At 35.2% G+C, this 21,461-nt stretch overlaps 2 protein-coding genes across 11 annotated transcripts in view; one reads left to right on the top strand and one right to left on the bottom strand.

The window, feature by feature from the left end:
- LOC144582171 (uncharacterized) overlaps nucleotides 1–21,461 on the top strand; it is a 131,678-nt gene that overhangs the window by 60,182 nt on the left and 50,035 nt on the right. For 4 of the 10 annotated variants that reach the window (XR_013534364.1, XR_013534356.1, XM_078369616.1 and 1 more), the window contains one exon: nucleotides 5,306–5,680. The exons of the other annotated variants lie outside the window; for them this stretch is intronic. Coding sequence is in view for 2 of the 4 variants with exons in the window: in XM_078369616.1 (XP_078225742.1) it covers nucleotides 5,306–5,327 (22 nt within the window). In the remaining 2 variants the exon portion in view is untranslated. Of the gene's footprint in view, nucleotides 1–5,305; nucleotides 5,681–21,461 lie in introns of those variants that run through there. 10 annotated transcript variants of the gene reach the window in all.
- Nucleotides 18,025–21,461, bottom strand: part of LCA5 (lebercilin LCA5) — a 69,838-nt gene continuing 66,401 nt past the window's right edge. The window contains exon 8 of the mRNA XM_002746752.5: nucleotides 18,025–20,867. Within this exon, the coding sequence (XP_002746798.3) occupies nucleotides 20,008–20,867 (860 nt within the window). The 3' untranslated portion in view covers nucleotides 18,025–20,007. The remainder of the gene's footprint in view (nucleotides 20,868–21,461) is intronic.

The following is a 21,461-nucleotide window of genomic DNA, read 5'->3' on the forward strand; positions in this document are numbered from 1 at the left end:
AACTTAAATTTTGCATCAAGTTACAAAAGGAAATTCCCATTTGAACTGGTTTATTCCAAAAGCAAATAAACCAGTTGAAGTTTTCAAATACAGAATTATATGTATTGTGTTGATGACTTGTCATAACAAACAACATTCTGATTTAATTCTTGTTCTGTACATGGACAATCTTCAAAGTATAGAATTGATAACAAGTATAGTACTAACTTTGTACTAGATGGAGTAGATCTGACACCCAGTAAGATTTCAAAATTGGCCAACTTTACCAAGAAAACATGAAGATAGGTTTCCATGGATTTAGAGAATCAATAGTGCCCTCTAAAGGAAATCTATGTGAGGTACATTTAATATCTAGGTTTAATTCAGCACTTATTCCACCAAAATGCTACTTAATTGTAACTTATAATAATATAGACTAAATATTACAAAAAGAATGCAGGCCAGCCCTACTCATAAGCATCACAAGTAGCTGAAACACCAATGATGGACTGGCTGGCAGAGCCACTTCAGCCCTAGTTGCTTTTGCTCCTCGTGAACTGTTTCTACCATCCTTATGGAAAGTTCTTAGAAAGGGAAAGGGGGATAATTTCAGAGTAGAGGATGGACACCCTAGATTTGGAGAGACTGGAACCCCAGAAGCAGATCCAAGTAGGTATCTTGGGAAAACGTGCTAGTGCTACACTGAAGAAAAAAATGTGTAGAATCAAATGCTGAAAAAGCCTTGTCAGCTTTTGCCCAGGGCAATTGCTGAAAACCTGTGTATCAGGAAAGATAGCCAAATTAGAGGGCAGGCGGTGTAGCTTGGCTGAAACATATGAGCATGAAAAGAAAAAGTGATATGAAACATTTATGGATTTTTATTTGTCCACCTAATTTTGTGGTTTATTTTTATGTTTTTGCTTCTATCCATCTTTCAAACACAAACAGATCCATCCACAAATAGCTTGATAATGTCAGAAGAAATGCTGGGTAAAACAATATATTGTTATTATCGATTAGGAGCAGGGCAAATCTCGGTGATTACTATCTGACTTACAGACATTAAAAAGTCAGTGAGAAAAAAAAAAAAAAAGTCAGTGAGTCAGCAGATTATTAGCTCCAGATATTAATGGCTGTGGCAAGTTATTGTCATAATGAGATGCTTGGGAATGAAAAATACATCATTTATTCTGTTACCAAAACTACACGTATAGAGCACTGTTTATATTTTTAAAACTTTTCCTCCAGAGTTTGGGTCGTTTTATCAGACAACAAACATCACAGATTAGGTTGGCACTTAGCACATACACCTGTAGACAACATACCCTGATATATTGGACAACTTACTCTGACATATTACTATATATATATTTCTGTATCTGAGGCTCACAGTCATCTGTGGGGTGGCAGAGTGGCTATTAAAATAGCAGAGCAAGAAAAAAAAGTCTTGTGGAGCATGAATCATATTATGTGGGAAAATTAGTTTTCCAATATCTATTTTTATACTTATTGATTGAAATATTAAAACACTTGAAGATATATTAGGTTAAATGTGAATGAAAATAAAATATCTGCTAAGATGGTACTGTGGCATCAATCACAGTCAGCATAGCTATTCCCCAGCTTTTGAGACAATCCAGCCCAAATGGCCCATTTCAGCAGAGACAGCTGTGGTAAGCAGAGCAAGGTGATAGCACTGCACCATCTTACTCAGACGTGACACATTAGTCCAAAGGAATCTGAGAATTAAGGCAAATAGAGCCATCTTTAGCAGGTTCCTCAAAGTAAGACCAGAACTAAAAGTTGTGTCATCAGAGCAGCAGGAATGCAGGAGCTGCTGGAAGCAGCTGACTGTTATCCCACATCACATCGACTCACAGGCCTCCTAGATGTATTTGGAACTTCACAAGCTAGTGTTCAAAGGGGCTTTAAATGTTCGTTTAGGTATTCCTTCCAATGGCTCTTAGAAAAGAGAGATTCCAGAGAGCACAGATTCCTTAAAATCTCCAGGACAGGAGGTAACACAAAACCCCTCCTCCTATGATTTATTCTTTCTAGCTAAGAGGCTGATTTAAAGGAGGAGCCAAAGATGTACTTCTAAGGAGTTTATCACCACATAGTATGGCACAGGGGCTGGCTGGGCAGGAACCACAGGATTCCTTAGGTCTGACTGCCCTGTCTCCAATGTGCAATGGGAAAGAGATGTGCAGCATTCTCTTAGCATTTTCAGAATTCCCTTCTGGAACCAAGGCCCTGCTCAAGAAAAATGGCTCTAGATGAAGTATGAAACTCATAGGTGCTTCTCGATGAATGAGCAAGAACATTTCTGGCCTGGGCCACAGACATGGCCTAGGTACAAGTGAGTGTTGGAAAAGCTGCCTTCAGTGCCCTGGTCATCAGCCACAGCCCTGGGCCTGAGGAAAGGGCTGCTGTGTTCCTGCTGATGCCCAGAAAAACTGAGGCTTATCACTGTCACAATCCAGCTCCACTTGTCCTGATAGCTATGTTTATTATACTGCACTATATGGTCATCAGTACTTGGACACAGATAAAAACTGGCACGGACAGCATTCCACATGGTTAGGCAGGGCAAGTTACTATAATCCCCCATCAGCTGCTAACAAAACTAATAGAAGAGTTAAATAATTGAACCTGAGGACACTGCTAGCAAACAACCTTCAGTATCCACCCTTTAAGCCAATGCTTTTTGTCACTTATATACTTTCCTTTTGAACTGTGTCACGTGTCAATGAGTCAATCTGATAAAATAACGAACACGCAAGGGAGGAGAGCAGAAGGACTTCCCCTTAGACTCTCCTCTCCAAGGTCTTTCTGGAGAGATCTTAAAATGGTCACTGTTTTCCTAAGAATTTCAAGCTGGAAAGGACAGAATTTTGTTGTGATTGTTAGGGGTGATGAAAAGGAGTAAATGTACATCTTTTAATGTCTCTTATGGGATGTTCAGAATACATATCCACAGAATCTTTCGGGTGTTTATGAAAACTGGCCAGAATAATCGGGTTCTGCTACATGTCAGGATGGGGGAGGGTGTTCCTGGGAGACAGGTCTTGAAGGGTACTACATCGATAAAGGAAAATCACCTGTATGAAAACCCTCTGTCAGGTCACTGCAGCTATTAAACTATGGAGTCATTCAGGATGTTTCTTGTGAATAATGGAGCAGTTATTCTTATAAATTTTAGTTTTATTTTACTAGATTTAAGCAGTATTTTGTTGTCCAGAAAAGTAGGAGCCCTGGGAAAGAACTCCTGAAGGTCTTGTGCGACAGGACAAGGAAATAATAGTCAATGGGGCTGTTTACCTAAATGAGCACTGACAGAGTATTCATGACAACAATAGCTTACTTGGTCTTCTGATAAAGAGAAAGAAACTAAATTCTAAAAAATATTTCTAAAGTCTTACTCATTACATGGGCAATCAATGGTGGTAGAGAAACTTCAGCCCTGGTTTATTCTGTTCACTGTAAGCTGTTGTCACCATCCTTGTGGAAAATTCCTGGAAAGGGAAAAGGTGATGATTCATGAGTAGAGGACTGAACATACTGGATTCTCGCAGATGGGAAACCCAGAAGTTAGGAAGTGGCATTTGGCGTCCATCAGTCTAGTTAATCCCAGTAGCCTAAGATTGTATTAATCAGAAAAACATACTTTTAAGAGCATCAAAAATTGGAAAGGTAAAAATGACATTGCTGGAATGTAGGGTCCTGGGAGCCATCTTCCTCCCATTTGGGGCATTTTTCTGATAGCAACCAAGAGTATGGAGACCTGCAAATGTAGTTTGTAGCTGCTGCAGGGGCAGCAGGAACCAAACTCTGGACTCTGGTGTTCAGCGACTGTGGTGTTGGTAACTTTCTAATTCTGGCTTTTTATTGTCTGAGTGATAGCTGGATGATACATTCTTGAAGGCAGGTAGCCTCCTGATTGTAAATCAGGCAGTGTTCTATGAATCATATCCAGAAGCCCAATCTAGAGCCTGCTCCTCCGGTTCTTCTAATTTCATAAGCACCTCACTCTCTATATTAAATCCTTTCTGTTTAAAATATTTGAGGTTTCTGTCTTATGTACTATACTGTCTGATGCACAGAGTACTAGGAAAAACAAGAGAGGCCTAAAGTAAACATGTTCTGTTAATATTTTCATTTCAGTAATGAAGAAATAAAATCTAGGTAAACAAAGAATTTACTAAAAAGAAGAAATCTGAATTAAAATTCTCTGTAACACTTAATACCAAGAGAATTGGCATGGTATCAAATTGGGGAAAAGTGCATGTCCCTAAGATTTATAATCTATAATTGCATAATACAGACTCTGAGAAACTTGCAATAAAGAAGTATGCTTAATTTGCTTGCCCAAGTGTTTCCTAAATTCGTTTCACAATGACAGTCATTATTTGGGAAATACTAATTTACTTAATTATGAGGGGAAAAGTATAGTCTCAATATAACTAAGAAAATATTTGACACATCAAAAACAAAAGATCAAAACTTACAAAGTGAAGACAGATACAGAAGAAAAACCAGTAAGCAGTAAAACCAACAGAGTTAAAGTCTAAGTAATTGTTAATACAGTTATGAAATTTAGTATGCATATCAAGTAAAAGTTTTGGAAGGGAATGTAAAGTAATAATAATAACAATATGAATTTATGTTCCTATATCATTTGAACAAAAACTAATAAATGGGATGGGGGGGATGAAGAAAATAAGATAATCTTTATATCTTCCCCTGAGAGGGTCAACAGATTTGGGTTATTCTTGACCCAGACAGAAAAATTTAGGAAATAAACAAATGAGTGAATAAGTGTTTAATGATGAGGTAATATAGTACTATGACTAATATTCAAATCAATAAAGAGAAAAAACAAAACCGAACAGAGAAAAACAAATCAGGAACTTCAAATATTAGATGGCTAATGTAAAACAAAACCCAGTAGTGACAACTCTAAGTATAACAAGCAAAAAAGACTTATGCTGGCTCTTAAAGAAATTCAAATACATGCTCTTTATAAGAATGTATCAAACACAAAACCATATAGAAGGCATGAAATAAATCAAGGCATAAACAGAAATATGAGACATGCAAACCAAAGAGAAGTAGGGGGTCTTAATGTCAACACCAAAATATAATTCAAAGTAAAAGAAACTACTTGAAGCAAAAGGGAGACTCTTATGTTGCCAAAAATTACACAGTAATGACAAAGGGAAGGGATACTATATTCTCCCTCTGAGTAGTCCCCCTATTAAGTGTTAAGTGTTAAGGTGAACCCCCAGAAGTGCCTCTCCTTAGCTCTCATTTGTTCCTTCCACAGGGATGACTTACTTGCTCAGTGAAATCAGAAAAGGATCATTCTGCATTCATGGACTCCTCTCTTTGACACACTCACCCGCCTGAAACCAGCATGAGTTCTACATGGAAACCTCCATGAATCATATAATAGTAGAATTAAAGTCTAGCTTTGGAAAAATTCAGCCCCTCCCCACCCAAGCCATCCAATGAACAGTAAAACAGTGAACAGTAAGACCGTGTGCTTGCTATGCAGACATAACTGGAAGATACACTCCCAAGCAGGCTCTTCCAATCACATTGTTTTTCCTATCTCTACTATTTAAAAATTCCAGGGCTACCGCCTTTTCTCATCCACCTTTGTTTATGACTAAATAAAGTGAGTAAGTAGTGGAAAGTCTATTTTGGCTAGAAATTCAGTCCTGGATTAGAGAAGCCCTCTAATTCAGTGTAGCATGCAAGGAAGCTAATATTTCATCCTATCCAATACGATTTAAGTATCTTTCTCAATTAGTTTATACACTGGAAAGGAAAAAGTTATGGGTAATTAACACCCTCCAACCCACCAAAATGGGGACCATTAACTTTATTGAAAATATATTAGAGAAATACATAGGAAAAAATTGATAAAAATCACATTTTATTTTTGTTTTTATTTGTAAATAAATAGAGATGGCTGGGGGTGGGGGGGTGTCTCACTATGTTGACCAGGTCTCAAGTGATCCTCCCATCTTGGCCTCCCAAAGTGCCAGGATTACAGGCATAAGCCACCAGGCCTGGCTGACAAAATAACATTTTAAAAGGGAAACAAACACTCTTTTAATCTTTAATTGAGCAAAATGACAGAGAGCAAAACTGAAATTTGTATTCTACAAACAGAGGGTTCCCATTCTTTTCATGTATTCATGAAAAAAAAAAAACCTGCAAAACTTGATCGTATACTAAGCCCCAAATAGAATCTCAATAAATTTCAAAAAGGGGGCAATCCTACTTGTCATATTCTCTAACTATAGAAATAAAATCAGAAATTAACAATATAAAACCATGGCAAAATAAAATTTAAAATAGATCCAAAATATCAAATAATCTTAACCATCTGGTCAAAAAGGTAATTAAAATCACAGTTTAAGATACTGGAATTGTATCAGATGCTTCTTGTGTACCACCTCACATATTCTTGGTCTCATCTCTGATTCCAGTTATATCTGTGGAAAATATTTCCACATAGGTTGCAAACTGTTTTGTGAATAGAACAGCTCACCTAAAGGGTTAGTTATACTCAGCACTCATGGATTATCAACTAGGAAGTGTGGGAAGGAGTCAATGGAGAAATACTTCTCCCCTTTGTCTTTTGAGAAGACAATTCAAGACACGCTCAGTACAATTCTCAGAATTTCCTTATCAATTCACTAATGCACACACAGACTGCAGTTCCCTTCTTTTCCTGTTTTTTTTTTCTGGCCCATCACTCATACTTTCTGGGATAACTTCCCTAACAAACTACTTGTACACAAGTTCTTGTGTCAGGCTTACCTTTCCCCTTTCCGGGAACATAAGTAAGCCAAGTATGGTCCTGAAAAGCAAACCCTCAGGGTGGTATCTGGAGCCAGGTGGTATCATTACCTGTCAGATAGCCACAAGAATCTCACACACACACACACACACACACACACACACACACACACACACAAAGAAAAACCATATAGTAAAAGACATTTTAAGAACTGCTAAAGCAGAGTACACAAAATAATACAAGGAAATAAAGATCAAACTTATCTGAATATCGATAAATGTCAAGTTACTTAATTTATACATTGAAAGAAAGATTTTCAGACTGGATTACAAAACCATCCAACTCTATTTTATACAAGATACACACCTAAAATAAAATGATCCATGAAGGCTAAAAATAAATACTAGGCAAACGCCCCTCAAAATAAAAATAGAATCAAGATCTTAGTATCAAAAAAAGTAGAATTCAGACCAAGAAGCAAGCAAGAATCTATAAAAATAAAAATAAGGACTTTCTTAAAGCCAAATGGCACAATTTACAGTGAGGGTATAATTATGAGTCTTTCATGCATCAAATAACACTCCTGCATATTGAATAAAGCAACCATTACAAAAATTACAAAGAATAATAGAAGTACAATCTACTAACATAATTCACTACATTATATTAAGAAAATCACAGCCTATCTGTGGCCACCAAAAAAAAGCATATGAAAAACAACTGAACAGCCAGTTTTTATTAAAAATACTCAAGTAAAATGGGAAAAGATGTATACTTGCCTAACATAATAAAATAAATCTATCTCAGCCTAAAAGTCAGCATCATCCTTAAAAGGAAGAGAAGCAGAGCAACTAAAAAATATGTCCAACACAATTATGACCTCTATCACCATTATTATGCAATACTGTGCTAGAGAAAGAAGCCAATGCAATTAGCCAAGAGAAAGAAATCAGAGAGGTATAAAATGGAAATGAAGACTTAAAAACCATCATTATCAAAATTATTATGTACCTGAAAAACTTAAAAAATAGCTTTTACATATACAAATACTAATGAGATATGAAAGACCTCAATAACAATGGCAACACAAAGGATTAAAAATCTACAGAATTACAAGAAATGTGTAAGACCATTTTGTTTAAATGTTTTAAGACCAGTTTGTTTAAAAGTTTAAAACATTACTGAAGTAGAGAAGAATTAAACAATAGAAACATATACTCTATTCTTTGATAGGTAGGCCAAACATTATAAAAGCATTGATTTAATATTTAAATAAGAGCACTGAAATGTTTTTTTAAAAAGCTAAATGAAATGATACTAAAGTTTATAAAACAAAGTGTATACATAAAGAAAAACTCTGAAAAACTTAGGATGAGTAATGATGGAGAGTCTAGTCATTCAATATTAAAATATATTTTACAGTTTCAAACATTAAAATAGGGTGACACTGGCATATGAATAAATAGGCAACTAGTGGAACAGAATAAAAATTCCAGAAATAGATCCAAATACATAAAATAATTTAGTATATAATAAAGGTATAATTTCTAATCAAACTCAAAAGATAGGCTTTTTAACAAATGGTAGCAGGCTAGTTGGATAGCCACATGGAAAAAATTAGTTAAACCTATATTTCTCAGTGTGTATATATATGTATAAAATCTATAGAAAATAAAATTTAGGATGTTAGATAAAAATTAGAGAATCCTTTAATAACCCTTATTTATTTTAATAATTAAAAATAAATGACTGATAAAGTTTATATAAAATAAAAAAGTAAATATGGTAAAAAGAAAAAAAAATAACCAAAATCAAAAGATAAGAGATGATCTGGAAGAAAATTTTCGAGTCACATCACAGGTAACTGACTAATATATCAAATATATAAATCAGTCTTAGAGATAAAGATCAATAACCTAATGGTAAAATGGGGAAAGAATATAAATAGGTAGTTCAGAAGTGTATGGCTCTTAAATGCAATCTCCAATTAAGAGAAACACAAATTTCCTTACAAATAATGAGCCATCTATCAAAAGGGTATAACAGGCACTTATACTGACTGATACTGACTGATGTGTGTGTAAACTGGTTAAAACCATGTTGGATAGTATTGTAATGTCTGTTAAACTAACCAATGATATACATTCTGATCCATCAATTCCATTCTGGGAATTTCTTATACAACTATACTTACACACATGTAAATGTACAAATTCATTCAATAAGCATTGTCTGTAATAGCAAAGACTGGAAGCAACCCAAATAAATACCTCTTACAGGAGGACTGGTAAATTAATGCTGGTATATCCATAAAAATTGATTAGCCTGAAGCTATCTCTTAAAAGTGAAGAGGCTTTCTATGTAATGATATGAAAAGATCACTGTATTATTCTTCTAAGGCTACCATAACAAATTACCACAAACTGGGTGGCTTTAAAACAACAAGAATTAGAAAATTCTCTTATAGTTCTGGAGACTAGAAGTCTGAAATCAAGGTGTTGGCAGGGCCATATTTCCTTGAAAGACCCTAGAAAAGATGCTTCCCTCTGAGCTTCTAGCGGTTGCTGGCAATTCTTGGTGTTGCTTGGCTTGTAGACATCACTTCAGTCTGCCTCCATCTTCAAAAGGTACCTATCCTCTGCACTTGATTAAATAACTGGGTACTTCAGCTAGTCAAGTTGACATATAGACTAATGATCACAATAAGAAATATAATGAATAAAAAGCAAATCTATGTACACAACAGTGTATAAAATATGCCATATTTACATGGTGGCAAGAATGACAATTCATCTTATATTTGCATACATTTTGGAAGTGTCACTCATTCTCAAGAAACTAATAAAAATAGGTTTAAAAAACATTTATGTACATTCATAACTAGTTAAAGACAGGAAAAGGAACAAGAATGTATTATGTACCTTTTCATATCATTTTGATTTCTCAATCATGGAATATATTTCTTAGGCAAAATGTTTAAGAAAGAATATACAATAGTAAGATATGTGGTGCTGACACCGAAAAAAGAGGATTAGAACGAGATACAAAGTCCAGAAGTGTACATACATACACACACACACACACACACACACACCCCAAAAAAAATGGCATTTCAGATGAGTTGGTTGAACTTTAGGTTAATTTTATGTTCTTTTGCTTAACTATATTGTCTGTTCCCTCTATCAGCTTGTTTCTTTTGTATCAATAAACAATTTAAAATGTCTTTAATACCATTTGGCAAGTTTGGCAGAGATAAACAAGCATCAAAGCCTTTTGAGAATCAAAAAGTTCCTCACTTACCTAAAAAGGTTTAAAAACTGAATATCTCCCCTATTAAAGAAAACTTTTTTTCACCTTGAAGGATTTGCAAAGAGAGGAGAATGAAGGGCCAGCAACTTAATTAACTGTACAATTCAGATATTTATGAAACTCAGAATTAACAGGGAAAAATGAGCTTTAGGAAAACCATTTCCAAAGTGAAAACTGTTTGACAGGATCATTTATTTGTTATTATTGTTTGCTTTTTACATACTGGGTAACCTTGTGTACACACGGCTACAAATTCTGCATATGTAGGATTGAAACAAAGATCAGTATTTCTGGTGTAGATCTCTTTGTTTGCTGGATATGTCCATATGGATATCCCACTACAAATTCAACATGTTTGAAACAGAACTACTCATGAATTCCTACCTTCTAAATCTGATTTTCTTATACTTTCCATTTCAGTCAGGGTCTCTGTCATCTCCTTAGTTACTGGGGGACTCTTCTCTCTCCCCCTCTCCTACATTCAATTGATTACTAAGTAGTATCAATTCTCTCTCATAAATAACTCCATGATTCATCTATATAGGATATTTCCACTGACTTTTTTCATATTTCTTACCCGCAATTCCTGAACTGTTTAATCCATTTTCCATATTAGTATAGAAGTGCATATTTCAAAATGAAAATCTTATGTTATATTGTCATCCAAAAATCCTCTTATGACTTCTAGTAAATTGCATTATATAATGGGAGCTCTATAAATGCTTAATAATGAATGAATTAATGTACAACTGCAAGATGGGCAGGTGTAGATTCAGACATAGTTACTTTCATACTTATTAGCCATAAAATAATTGCTAGAAAAAAAGTCACTCACATAAAGCCACTAGTCCTTAACCTCTGAAACAACTATTCATATCACACCAAACTATTAGAGGTAAAGGTCTGTTTTTATTCATATGCTTCTTAATGTTATTTTACTAAATCAACCAGGGACAATGGTTGCAATTTATATAAAATTTTGAAATCAATTATACCAATAAATAATAATTATAATAATTACAATAGGATTTCTGCAGGGCTATAGATACAATTGAGATATATCAATTGAGATGTATTTGCAAATGGTGATATAAAATTCAGAACCTTTTCAGCTTCAAATTCATGTACATTGAGCAACCCAAAGAAATGCTCTCCCTAAAATAAAAATGACTAATTCTCATCTACTAAATTGTTATTCAAAGCACATTCTTTATAAATATACGTAAAGACATTTCTGCAATACTAAAAGCATCCCGAGATATACAGCACTTACCTTGCTATAAATTTAAATGCAATCCTGACCTGTGTTTTTATGAATTAATAAAAATGTTATTTGGGCAATCTGAGTTTTGCAGTTAATCAAGATAATTGTATCTTTAAGAGAGTATCCTAGCAACCTCTCAGCAGCTAAGAAAAAAACCCAACTGACAACATACACTGATTTGATTAATGCTGCTGGACTCCATCAAACTTTGCAGTTAATTAAAAAGACACTTAAAACCAGAAACAGAAATTAAGTTACAGCTGAAAATGAGAACTACTGGTGAAGGAGTAATATTAAGAGAAGAATTTAGTAACTAAATGAGAACTCTTTACTCTGGAGCATGTTTATCAATAAGCAGAGTAACAAGGAAATTGATGAAGTTACGACTCCAGTGGGAGTGTCAAAACCAGTATATTCATTACTGTAAGAGATTGCTAGTCCTATAGCCAAAATTACATTGGCGTAATCATGGCTTTATAGATATATTCAAAACTTGCAATGCCACTACATTTTCACTGGCCTGTCTGTCCGACTGTATATTTTCTAGTGTAGATGGATTTATGGCACCTGAGCCTTGGAAAAATATGCTTCTCTCTTCTACATTTGGAAGTAGACCTATTTTTGTCACCACCACTTTCCCAGTTCATCATCAATATCAATATTTTTTTTTTTTTTTTTTTTTGAGACGGAGTTTCGGCTCTTGTTACCCAGGCTGGAGTGCAATGGCGCAATCTCGGCTCACCGCAACCTCCGCCTCCTGGGCTCAGGCAATTCTCCTGCCTCAGCCTCCCGAGTAGCTGGGATTACAGGCATGCGCCACCATGCCCAGCTAATTTTTTGTATTTTTAGTAGAGACGGGGTTTCACCATGTTGACCTGGATGGTCTCAATCTCTTGACCTTGTGATCCACCCGTCTCGGCCTCCCAAAGTGCTGGGATTACAGGCGTGAGCCACCGCGCCCGGCCCCAATATCAATATTTTGTATGGCCTGATACTTGGTACCATGTAAACAGATTACAGAGAAATAGGTCTCTTCTAGACAATGTGGGTTTTGTTTCTGTAAGACAAAAATATAAATAAAAAGCCCAAAGAAGACACATGAAGGCTTTGTAGAGCAAACAAAATCCAAACTTGATCGACTATTAGTTAATAAACACTTCCTCTAGATGTATATAGGAATGCTTCTTTATATTCAGCTGTCTTCACATACACTGAGGAGTTGACACATGAGAAACAGGAATACTTAATTGTCTCATTTTTCTTTTATTTGAAACTATTACCTGTATATCGGCTAATTTATTTTAGATAATTTTAATATTTTTTAAAGCTCAAGCATAGAAACTACTTGACTGGACCATGAAGTATACACACACACTCACACATTTCTCAAACTTTCAAAAACCTGAACATTTAAGAAACTTGTTGCATAAAAAAATGAATGTTCACAAAGAACGTCAAATTTAAATAACATTGATTTGTTTTTCTTGAGGGAATGCTCTAAGAATAATGTTTGAAGCTTTTTCTGAAAGTTTAGGAATCATAGGTAATAATAGAGGAATGCTATATGAACTACCCAATCTTTTTAGTGTTGATTGTTCTAATGGAATTCCTCTTTTTAAACTAAAGTTTCTGACATGTCAACCACACAGAACTGACAGTTAAAGACCACAACTGGTTGCAGTCACAAAATGAAAAAGACAGTGGCTTCTTTCTAGTCCAGACAGTGTGAAGTGTGTAGAGGCAAAGATGAGTCCATATACTGCACCTGCTCATTCTGATCACAAGCCCTAGATGCTAGATTTAAATATGGGAAAACTTTCCAGGGTAGCCATTTCTTTATATAAAGGAACACCTACTCGTCCCAATAAGTGTTATTTTGGAATAGTGGTTCTGAAATGAGCTGCATCAGGACCACCTAGAGGGTTTGTTCAAATACAGAATGCTGGCCCCTACATGCAGATTTTCTGATATAGTAGGGTCTGGAATAGAGCCAGAGAACTGACATTTCTACCAAGTTCCCAGGGGACATTGCTGCAGCTCTATAGGTCACACTTTGAGAACTACTGCTTAAAGTATAAAGTAAATTTATTTAAATGATGCTGAATCTGTTCTTCAAGAGGAAAACATTAGTTACTGTCCAGGGAAACACCACAATTTTCTGCCTAGGATGAAGGAGTGCATGATATTAATTATAAAACTAGACTTCAGAAATATGGGCTCCATTTTTCTATATTCTAGACAGTAGTCATAATGTGTAAAGCAATAACACTAACAGATTTTCCTGGCCTATGTTCTTTGGTTGTATTGATTCTATTTCTCTACTGAAAATTGTTTTAGATAAAGAGTATGAAGGTTTGTCCTGATTACTTGGAATTCCTCTGTAAGTACTTAAGAGAGTAAATATTACAGGTAAAACAGAGATTAGAAGCAAATATTGAGACTAAATTTAAGACTCGGGGGGAAGTTTTCATATAAGTAAAAAAAGCCTTAAACAAACCTTTTTTTCTAGGTATACTTCCATGTCAGTAGCTGTGATTGCCTATGTAAAAAACTCTCAAGTTCTTTATATCAGGGTAAAGAAAAATGTGATATCTATAATGTCCTGTTATAGACTGCACAAAAAGTATGCCTAACCAGAATCAATATCACTGGAACCAGAAATGTGAAATTTGGTATTCAGGTCAGTTAAAGAGAGAAGAAAGACAGTCACCATTGGCTATATGGTAGTTAAAGAATCCCCGTAGTTCTACTGGTGGCAGGGAGACCATCCTGAATTCTAATGCTCTGCCTTCTGTCTGGGCTTCTGATTTGTATCTATTGCTCCTCCATGGAAATGGCTGGTGAAGCAAAACTATGTGTCTAAATCTCCATCTGCCCATAGGCTGCTTGTCCACAAAAGCAGCAAAGCATCTCTGTGGAATACCTCTGTATGAATTTGTAAAGGAGAGTCCCACTTCAATCAAAGACAGCAGATTATGAGGTAATATAACACATGTGTAGTTTTAAAGATTCCATTCTGATAAGCTTCTGTTCTTAAAAGTTTTGGTTGTTGATACAGAAATTAATGCTAAGTAGATAATGCTCTCCCTCTGACATACTTCATCATATTACTTATTCTTTCCTCTCAAAAATACACTATGTTATTTAATCTTCACAATAACCTTTAAGATATGATCAGCTCTATTTCACTTCTGGAAGATCTTAAGAAAAGTTAGATTATTTGACAAAAGTTGTAATTAGTAACTGACAAACACTCCAACCCAACTTCTGACTCCAAAGTCAGTGTTTATTTTATTTGATTCTAGCTGCTGAGTTCTAATTTTTATTTTGCCTTAGAATGAGGTAGATAGAATATAATCACTTATATAGGGATATGTATTTCACAAATCTATTTAGGATGGAAAATACACATTTGGGTCTCTAAGTCTTTTTTATGAATTCTAAAATGTACATGCCATATCCATCTTATCTACTGCTGATAAATCCTTCACCCTTTAATAATCAATGAACTTGGCTGGGCGTGGTGGCTCACGCCTGTAATCCCAGCACTTTGGGAGGCCGAGGTGGGTGGATCACAAGGTCAAGATACTGAGACCATCCTGGCCAACAGGGTGAAACCCTGTCTCTACTAAAAATAAAAATTAGCAGAGCGTGGTGGGACACGCCTGTAGTCCCAGCTACCTGGGAGGCTGAGGCAGGAGAATGACTTGAATCCGGGAGGTGGAGGTTGCAGTGAGCCAAGATCATGCCACTGCACACCAGCCTGGCAACAGAGCAAGACTACGTCTCAAATAAATAAATAAATAAACTTCACAATGCAACCCCATCATATCTTATTAAAGAAATGCCTCATTCCTGGGAATAAGGAGTGCCGAACAAGTAACTAACTTTTAATGTTTATTCCCTATTATTTTTGATTAAAATTTTTAATTAAAAAATATAGAATATTTTTTGTATGTCAAAAATTCCTTCATCAGGGAACCATGCCTCCTCCATTTCACAAAAATCTTGTTAATTCTATGAAGTGGGTAAGAGTAGGAATCCATCCTTTCCCTGCACAAGGGTACCACCACCCTAAATGCTAGGCACACAGCATAAATTGGGCCAATCAGACTTCTGCCAGACTAGAATTTCTTTTTTGAGGGGTGAGGGGAGCGGATATGTCAGATAAAGGAATGATGTGGGTTCAAGCTACCAACTGCAACAATTACAATATTATCAAATGTAAAGATTATCTGAAAATGAGACCCAGCAGTGGACAGAGTAAGTACTATTATTTGAACCTCTGGATCCAACCACATTTTATTAAGCCTTCTGGATTTGAGACAAAAGTAATTTCCTTATTTTGCTTAAGCTAGTTTGATTTGGGTTTCTGTCACCACTTAAAGACTTTGTAGACTAAAGCAAAAATCTAAAACATTTCTTTAGATTTCTCACATTGAGACTATTGAACATAATCTACTACCTGTGTGATTTCATGGGTAATCTATAACATATAACACAACCTGTTAGCTTTAACTGTAAAACCAGAATAATAGTATTTATTTGGAAAAAAATTTGTGAGGAATAAAGCACATAAAAACACCAACTGCCATGCCGGGCATTCAGCAAAAATAACTGCTCTCCTTTTCCTGACTGTCTTTACAAAAAAATAGCAGCTAACATTGGAGTGCTTCCAGTTATAAGCAGTTTTTCCTGTATTAATTTTGAGTGAATTAGGTTAGATTACTACAAGATAGGTACTCTAGCCCTGTTTTATAAAGAAGAAAACAAAGGAGCAGAGAGGTTAAGCTGTTAACTCTCACCTCTCCTTCTCAGGTCACTGAACCTGTCTTCAGAAAATCCTTCCAAAGTTCAGTTTTTTTTAAATTCTTCTGTGGATTAGAAAATAAGCTCATCAATTGTACTGCACATTTATTTATTAAAAAAAAATTTTTTTTTAAGTTCCAGGATACATGTGCAGAATGTGTAGGTTTGTTACATAGGTATATGTGTATGTACCACGGTGGTTTGCTGCACCTACCAACTCATCCTCTAAGTTCCCTTCCCTCACCCCTGACCCCCCAATAGGGCCCAGTGTGTGTTGTTTTCCTCCCAGATTTAATACTGAATAAAGGAGAGTTCTAAGTGCAGGTGTAAAAGACATAAAATATTTAGTACAGAAGTTTTATGATAATTTGGAAGTTTAAAAGCTTTTTCTGCTTATGTCTTGTGCAAAGTATAGCATCAACATATTATACATTCATACCTGTGTTCTATTTGTTCATATTTTTCCCTAAAAGAAACTCATAGTTAGGCATGGTAATAGCAGCTCATGTTTACCGAGTGCTTATAATGTACCAGGCACCTACCAAGCATAAATCTAAGTATTTCATTTACTTATAACCACCATAAGAAGTATTATTAAAGACCAGTAATGGCTGAGCAAGCTATAGTCCAAGGACACACAGGGAACAGTGCCAGTGCAGGAATGGACCCTTACGCAGTCTGGCTCACTGTGCTCTTAATCCATGTTGTGAAGACAGGTACCTGTCTGGTTTACTCTTCAGGCTGTTCTGCCACCTAACACGGTCCAGGGCATCCAGGAAGCACTAGTGGTTAATTTTTAAAAATACACCTAAACAGTCGTGCGCGGTGGCGTGTGCCTGGAGTCCCACCTACTCAGGAGGCTGAGAGGGGAGGACTGCTTCAGCCCAGGAGTTCTGGGCTGTAGTGCACTATGCTGATCGGGTGTCTGCACTAAGTTCGGCATCAATATGATGACCTCCTGGGAACAGAGGACCACAAGGTTGCCTAAGGAGGGGTGAACTGGCCCAGGTTGGAAATGGAGCAGGTCAAAACTCCCATGCTGATCAGTAGTGGGATTGTGCCTGTGAATAGCCATTGCACTCCAGCCTGGGCAACACAGCGAGATACTCTCTCTAAATAAAATAAAATAAAAATACTCCTAAACAGACTCACTTGAACCCAGGAGGCGGAGGTTGCAGTAAGCTAAGATTGTGCCACTGTACTCCAGCCTGGGCGACAGAGTAAGACTCTTATCTCACACACACAAAAACAAAACTCCTAAATAAAAGGAGAGCAATTTCAAGTAATATAAAGGAGGCTTTAACATGAGAGGTAAGTTTTATGTAGAAAGGGAAAAACATTTTAAGGCAGATTCTTTATAATTTATGGTAACTTCTTTAATCCTAAAAAAGCCCATATTATCCCAAAATACAAATTTCCCTTCCCCTTTTCACCAGGCAGATTTATGTGCTCTATCCAACTAACAACTAGTCAGGGATACCAGAAGCTGAGTATCTTGGAAAATGAGATGGAAGAGGATGATCAGAAAAACAGCAAGTCAGCCATGAAATAAGCTTGTGTTTATTTCACAATTCAGTTTAATCATTTTTACCCTCACCTTTTAAAAAAAAAATTATGAGCAATACGTGCCATTATGACAGCCATTAAGGGTGAAAGGATTAATTAAAACTGTAATTATCTGATAAGACTAGCATACTGTCTAACCTGATTTAGAGCAAATTCATCTACTTCAACTAAAAATACTGCACATAAAAAAAAGGTGAAAAATGAAATAAAAACCCTGCAGGGGTTAGTTTCCACTACATATATTCTAAGTAACCTAAGGTTTCACTCAAATAAAGAGTCATAGTGCATTTTCAATTTTTATTAATAAGAGTTCTGAATACAAAGAAATTTAATGATATTTAGAAAAAAAAACAATTTACCCTCTAAGGTTTGTTCATAAAGAAACACCTGTTTTGTACATTTTAATCTCCAATTTTAATGCTTAACACCAAAATGCCTTTATGTCTATAACTTAACTTTAGGTTTAATTTTAATAATTCTGTCTTGTTGTATCTGGTTAAAGAGATCATCAGGTAGAAAAAAAGCAAAAAACTAATTTAAATGATCTGAATAAAAAACTTAGCTGAGAAGTTTAAAAAGCTTTTAAAATAACCTAAAAATTAGAATACTTTTGGCAGAAAAATAAGCAGCTATGAACAAAATTAACATTACATAATAGTATTTTACCAAGAACTGCATTACAAATAATAGTTTTACATATATTAGAATGATTTCTAACATATTAAATGCTTATACATATCAGATGTAAAAATCTATTAAGAGAACTTTTTAATATAGCTGAGCACTTTTGAGATTCTGTTCCCAATAAATGAAAGGAACACAGTTCAGAAGATGATAGGTGGTACATCTTTTAATTAGAGACCTAACGAGGTTAAGTCTTGTCAAATAGTCATGCAATGAAATTCAGTAATATGCATTTACAAGAACTCAGAATAAAACAGTAACGCCTTCCTTTCATCAGCATGTATGCCTGGTATCAGAAATCGTACTAGAAGCAAAGGCTACTAAATTCTTGAAAAAAAACAGCTCACTTTAGAATAAGTGCCAATCTAAATTTTTTATTCTTCTTAAAACACTATTTCTACCACTCCTCATTTTAACAGTGTTTTCTCCTTGGTTGGTGGTATATTACTCCTGTTTAAAGACCAATTATACCCAGCATGATCCAAGGTGATCAACTTCTCTACAAGCTGAAGTGAATTACAAAGACCAATGCATTTAAACAGAAAACTATCCACTCTAGTCAGCAAAGAGGAAGTCCTATCTCTAAGAAAACTTCTATCCAAAGTTGCTTTAAAAATAGTCCTAAAGTCCAATAGTATTACACTATTGTTATCTCCTTGGTTTGAGGACAAATCTTAAAAGTATTAACATTTCCAAATTATATTACTCTGGAAACATAATTGAACTGAAAATCTTCCTATAATATAGTGGGATAAAGTTTCTTCTATTCTTTGTAGTTGGTATGTATTTCTTCTATTCCTTGTATTTGCATGAAATCTTACACTCAGTCACTGAGATACAAAGAGTGGGAGAACAAGGAGAGGAATTACACTGTATCCAAATTTCTGGAGGCTATGACAGAGAGCAACTGTCCATGCAAAAAGAGAAATGTCTTCTGAATGCAACCTAATATTCTAAAAGAACTGTAGGCAAGTGATTTCAGTAAACACTGTAATTTGGAAATGTGTAGTGCTTAGCTGTGGGTACTTTCAGAGGAATGCGAAGTTCCAGTGTTGTGATGGTTATTACTCAAGAGTAGCTCAGCACCGCCATGTAAGATAGGAATCCCTGGCCCTATTCATAAAAGGAAGGTCTCCTAAGAAGCACTGGTTCTCCACCACGTGGAGCTACACTTCCCAACACAGACTTTTACCCTTAATTTTCATCCAACAATTAATGGGAAGACTGTATTTAGCTCAGTGAGAATATAATAAAAAATAAATATATAAATAGGTATAAAAGTAGAAAAGATACACAGTCTCTAGTGAAGTTAAACTTGCCATAGCACTGGATGAAGAGTTAAAATCTATTTCATTTTTCAAGATACATTTTTATTTTTGGTTTCATTCAAAAGAGCCTCCATCATTCTTGGCAAACTATCTATGTGGTGTATGTATGATCTACGTCTTTTTAATTGCATTGTATTTAGCTACTAAAACTCATTCCTTAATAAGGACTTTTTAGCATGAAAACTCTACGTTTATAATAAATACTGTATTAAAATCTTTCAATATTTACAATTAGAAAAATATGTATACTCCAGTCATCTCAGTGCTACTTCTTCAATTTCATCTTCTATAGAATCAACTGCTTTTACTGCTGGTTTATTGTCTGCTTGTTTTAATCGGTGTCTATTTGGATTAAAACTTCCTCCTTCACTGACGAAAAAGTCTTCATCTTCATCATGTTCTTGATCTCTGCTGCCTTTATCCCCAGGAAGAAAATTTAGAGGATCAAAGTCTCCTTTGCGGGAAGCCATAGAATTTGGGTCACTGCTTTTGGAGGAAATGGTGCTGCTACCACTGGCACCAAATAGCTGTTCCATCAAATTAGCTTTTTTCTCTTTTCTTGTAATTACATCAACACCATCTTTACTAAGTTTTTCCATATTGTTTCCTTGGAAATCCAAAAAACTACTTTTTTGGCTAAATGGCTTTGACCTCTCTGATGTTTTTGCAAATGAAGGCACATAACTACCAAATGCAAACTCATTAGGGGAGGCTAGTCTTAAAACATTTCCTGAATTCTGACCTCCTTTTAGAGTTGAGAAACTGGTGTCTTGCAAACGATGCCCATTAAATAACCTCTCTGAGGACTCAGAGAACATGTAAGTCTTGGGGCTTCTCTCTGGGGAGTGTAGTTTTGATTCAAAATCAGGTAACAATGGCAAAAGAGGGTATTTTAGATTTTGAGAATCTTGGAGTTCTCTGTCAATTTCATTCAGTTTAGCAAGTAGCATTTCTCTCTTCAGTCTTTCTTCTTCCACTCCTTGCAATTTATCTGTATTCTGAATTTGATACATTCCTAGTTGGTACTTTCCAGTTTCCCACTCTGGCTTTTCTTCTCTTTTCAGTAAAGATGTCTTTTCTTTTTGCTTTTTATCAAGTTCTTCTCTTTCCCATTCTGTATGAAATCAAAGTTTTTAAATGGGATTTTGTAACGGTCAATATTTTTAAATAGGAAAACTATCAACTTTCATAAAACAACCATATTTACTTTGGATATTATAAATCAACAGAAAAAGGACATCATAAATTTTATTTCTATACTTGATATTTTAGGATTAGAGAATAATATATTTAATATGTATTCCATTTATAATTCTCATTTATAAAAAAATTTGTTCTTCAAGGTACTGGTAGAGAACCTTTCGGTTCTCTGCCTATTTTTTATAACTAATATAATGCTGTATGGTGGGAATGGATTGATGGATAGAAAGAGCAAAGACTCTAAACTTAAAAATAAATGAAACCTTTGGATGTCATATCCTGAGATGACTTAGGTGGTATTCTGACAGAAGATAAATTAACTTGAATCTAATTAAGAGAAAACGTCAGACAAACTCAAAATGAAAAACATTATATATTTTTTAAATGGGTCTATATTCATCAAAAACGTTAATTTCTCACACACATTCTCTTTTTCCCTTCCCCCCCTTTATATATGTAACAAAAATCTCCAGATCAAAGAAGACTAAAGAAATATGAAAACTAAACG

Source organism: Callithrix jacchus, chromosome 4 (genome assembly GCF_049354715.1).
Source record: "Callithrix jacchus isolate 240 chromosome 4, calJac240_pri, whole genome shotgun sequence".
Classification (NCBI taxonomy): Eukaryota; Metazoa; Chordata; class Mammalia; order Primates; family Cebidae; genus Callithrix; species Callithrix jacchus.